Source organism: Brassica napus, chromosome C5 (genome assembly GCF_020379485.1).
Source record: "Brassica napus cultivar Da-Ae chromosome C5, Da-Ae, whole genome shotgun sequence".
NCBI classification, from domain to species: Eukaryota; Viridiplantae; Streptophyta; class Magnoliopsida; order Brassicales; family Brassicaceae; genus Brassica; species Brassica napus.
The window spans coordinates 46,137,568-46,140,694 of NC_063448.1; the positions used below are offsets into that span (position 1 = coordinate 46,137,568).

The 3,127-nt window shown below is 40.5% G+C and overlaps 1 protein-coding gene across 1 annotated transcript; it reads left to right on the forward strand.

Annotated features, from left to right (window-relative positions):
- The first annotated feature begins 1,123 nt into the window (after positions 1 to 1,123).
- LOC106442666 (uncharacterized protein At1g43920, Chloroplastic-like) lies at positions 1,124 to 2,699 on the forward strand. The gene is made up of 2 exons (XM_013884326.3): positions 1,124 to 2,239; positions 2,360 to 2,699. Exons 1-2 carry the CDS (start codon positions 2,084 to 2,086, stop codon positions 2,642 to 2,644), a joined length of 441 nt encoding a protein of 146 aa, XP_013739780.2. The 5' UTR covers positions 1,124 to 2,083; the 3' UTR covers positions 2,645 to 2,699.
- The last annotated feature ends 428 nt before the right edge of the window (positions 2,700 to 3,127 follow it).

A 3,127-nucleotide genomic window follows, 5' to 3' on the forward strand; every position in this document is an offset into this window, starting at 1 on the left:
AGCTGCAAGGCGCTCTTTTTTTTGATGTTTCTCCTCAAGGCAATCTCTGATTTCATGGTCCAGTCTTCCACAATGGAAGCAATGCTTTTCGAGTTTTTCATAGACTAGTGTGGCAGTAACCTCGTCTCCATTTGGATTCTCAATAATAGATGTTTTAATAAGTGGGAGCCTGCCATTAACATGAACTCTCATGCGAATAGAATGGGCCGTTATTTCTGCCACTTCAAATGTTCCTAAGTCGCTGCCTATGCCGCGAGCAACTTCCTCTGTCCAGAGGTGAATCAGAATTCCTTGAATCTTGATCCAAAAGAGAATCATTGAGGGAAAGCTAGGAGAGGTAGTAGGTTCCCACCTATGCAGGATTATCATCCAACGAGCATAGTGACATGGGCCTTTTTCCAACACCGTAAGTAGATCGGATTCCAGCTCGAATTGGAATTTAAACAATTCCATTCCAAGGTAAGAACCAATAGGGGGTATGTCGACTTTCCAGTGGTCAGTGAAGAATGGTATAAGAGACCATACTTTCTGCGCAGAGGGGTTAGGTACTCTACCAATCAGTGTTAGAGAGTGCCTCCTAGTGTCGGTTTGATTGTCCTGTTTGGAGACCCCGAACACGTCCAACGCGAGGTGCAGGTCGGTGTTCTAAGGCCACTACCTTCCCTTTTTTTGAAGAAGATAGTCTCCGTTGCATTGTTCTAGAAGATTGATGCTATCTCAATGTTGTCGGTGTGAGAAGAGTACTCTAAACGTTGAGCTCCCGAAGAAATCTGGTTCAGATTGAAGTTCACCCGAGGATGTCTGGCGATATCTTCTAGATTAGCAGTAGTTAAGAATCTTGAATAGCCTTGAAACAGAGGAAAGCCAGCCCAAATTTGTCAAACCCGTAGACACCGGTAAGCTTCAGGACATCACTCTGTTGGAAGGGAGGAGGCTTAGTAGTCCAACGGTCCAAGCTGTGAAGGAGTCATCCAGGGTCTGGTTGTCTGCCAGTAGGCTTGTAAGGTTGTCATATCGTTGTCATAAGGGTTTCCGGCAGGAAGGAGAAGCGGCGGCGGTCCCTCCAACCCGAGTCGGGGGAAGAACCCGGAGGGTAATACTACACGACGTTCTAAGATCTAGCGGGTAAAGACAGAAGGGTGAATATTTTTAAAAAGTGGGAGACCTTTGACAGTAGATCTAATCCATAATCAGTAAGAACCGCTGGTTAATAGGATATTCTACAAAAGTCAAAAACGGGCAAGGACCTATCTAAAGAAAGGTGTCTGGGAGCGTTTTGAGTGCTTTTTTATCGTTTTTATTACTAAATCACAATTTGTATATCCAGTAAGATAAACGATTACATAAGCATTATTAAAGGAGAATTCGGCCACAAAAACACTGAACTTTTTGGAAATTGCCAAAAGAAACCTGGACATATGGGCTAGCCAATAAAACCGTAAACTTTTGTTGACTTTTTTAGTTTATTAAGAAACTTACGATTGACTGACCAGATTAACACACCGTTAACCGAGTTAACAGATAAATAAGCGGATGTTAATTTTGGGTGTTAAAGTATACGACGTCGTTTCATCTCTTTGTCTGATTAAAGACAAACGACGTCGTTTATATAGGTTTGTTATTAAAAATATGGATTTCCAACGGGTCGAACTCGTATACTCGGGTTTAATGGTCGGGTTTTTTGCCACTGAGCTAGTGGACTTTGCAATAGATTTACAAATACAGTTTGTTTTATTCTCTTCGAATCCGAGTTAAAAGACAAATAAATGAAACGACGCGTTTTATATAGCATTTTTATTAAAAAGATGGGCTTCCATCGGCTCGAACTCGTGCACTCGGGTTTAATGGTAGGGGTTTTTGCCACTGAGCTAGTGGACTTTGCAATAGATTTACGAACACAATTTTTTTTATTCTCTTTGAATCCGAGTTAAATGAATCAAAAAGAAATGACGGCGTTTTCTCCTCTGATTGGTATAAACCTTAAATTCCCAAAATCATAAATCCAGTTCGCGATTCAAGCTCGATTCTCTTCGATCTCGTCCTTAAGAATCTCGATTCTCACCTTTCCTTCTTCGAGTATCGCATGATGAGTTCGGGTTGTGAGGATTCGTCTGTGAATACGATGGGAATTCGTGGTATCCCGGAGCAATGCGGGTGTGGTCGAAGAACTGGGATATACACATCAAAAACGAAGGTCAATCCAGGAAGAACTTTCTTTAGATGCCCAACGTTTCAAAATGTAAGTGTTTAATTTGATTGCAATTGATTGTGTTTAAGAAATTGTTGAACATAAAGCTTCAATGGCTAGGTAGTGAGAAATTGTTTGAACATAAAGATTGTGTTCATGATTTGTGTCTAGGATCACTTGTATAAATGGGTAGATGAAGCTGTCTACGAAGAGGTTCAAGATGCATTGCCAAAAGTTGAGTGCTTTGCATCAGATGTTATGAAAATTAAAAGGGAGATCGAAAGCATGAAAACCGTGGAGGAAGAGTTGAAAGAAGATGTCTGGAAGGCGAGCAATGAACTTAAGAAGCTGAATGTGATCATGAAAGTGGGTTTTCTGGTGGTTTGTTTAGGCGTTGTGATATGTCTTGTGTTGATCATGTTTGACAAAGCAGATGGGTTGTCTTTGAATAGCTAATAGGAGACTCTGTTTATGTAATGGTAATGGTTTCAGTAAGGTTTTAAGACTATGTTTCAGTAAGGTTTATGTTTTACTACTTAATTGTTTATAGAAGGACAAATGAACACACCAATGAACATACCATCAAGATAAACAACATGATGAAAACACAAAGATAATAACCAACACTATCTTCATTGAGAGTTTCAAATTAAAACAGCAGCAAGAGAAGAAAAAAAAAGGTAGTTCTTGTTTCAAAAGCATTCAGACAGAGACACCATCATAAACGACACACAACAAAAGCATATTTAATATTGATCTAAAAGAACCAACTTCCCCACGCTGTTGTCTGTGATGGTTGAGCTTGTGAGGATTGGGGAACTTCCCATCGTGATGGTTGAGCTTGTGAGGATTGACCTTGTGAAGATTGAGGAACTTCCCATGGTGATGCTTGAGCTTGTGAGGATTGAGTTTGTGAGGATTGAGCTTGTGATGATTGAG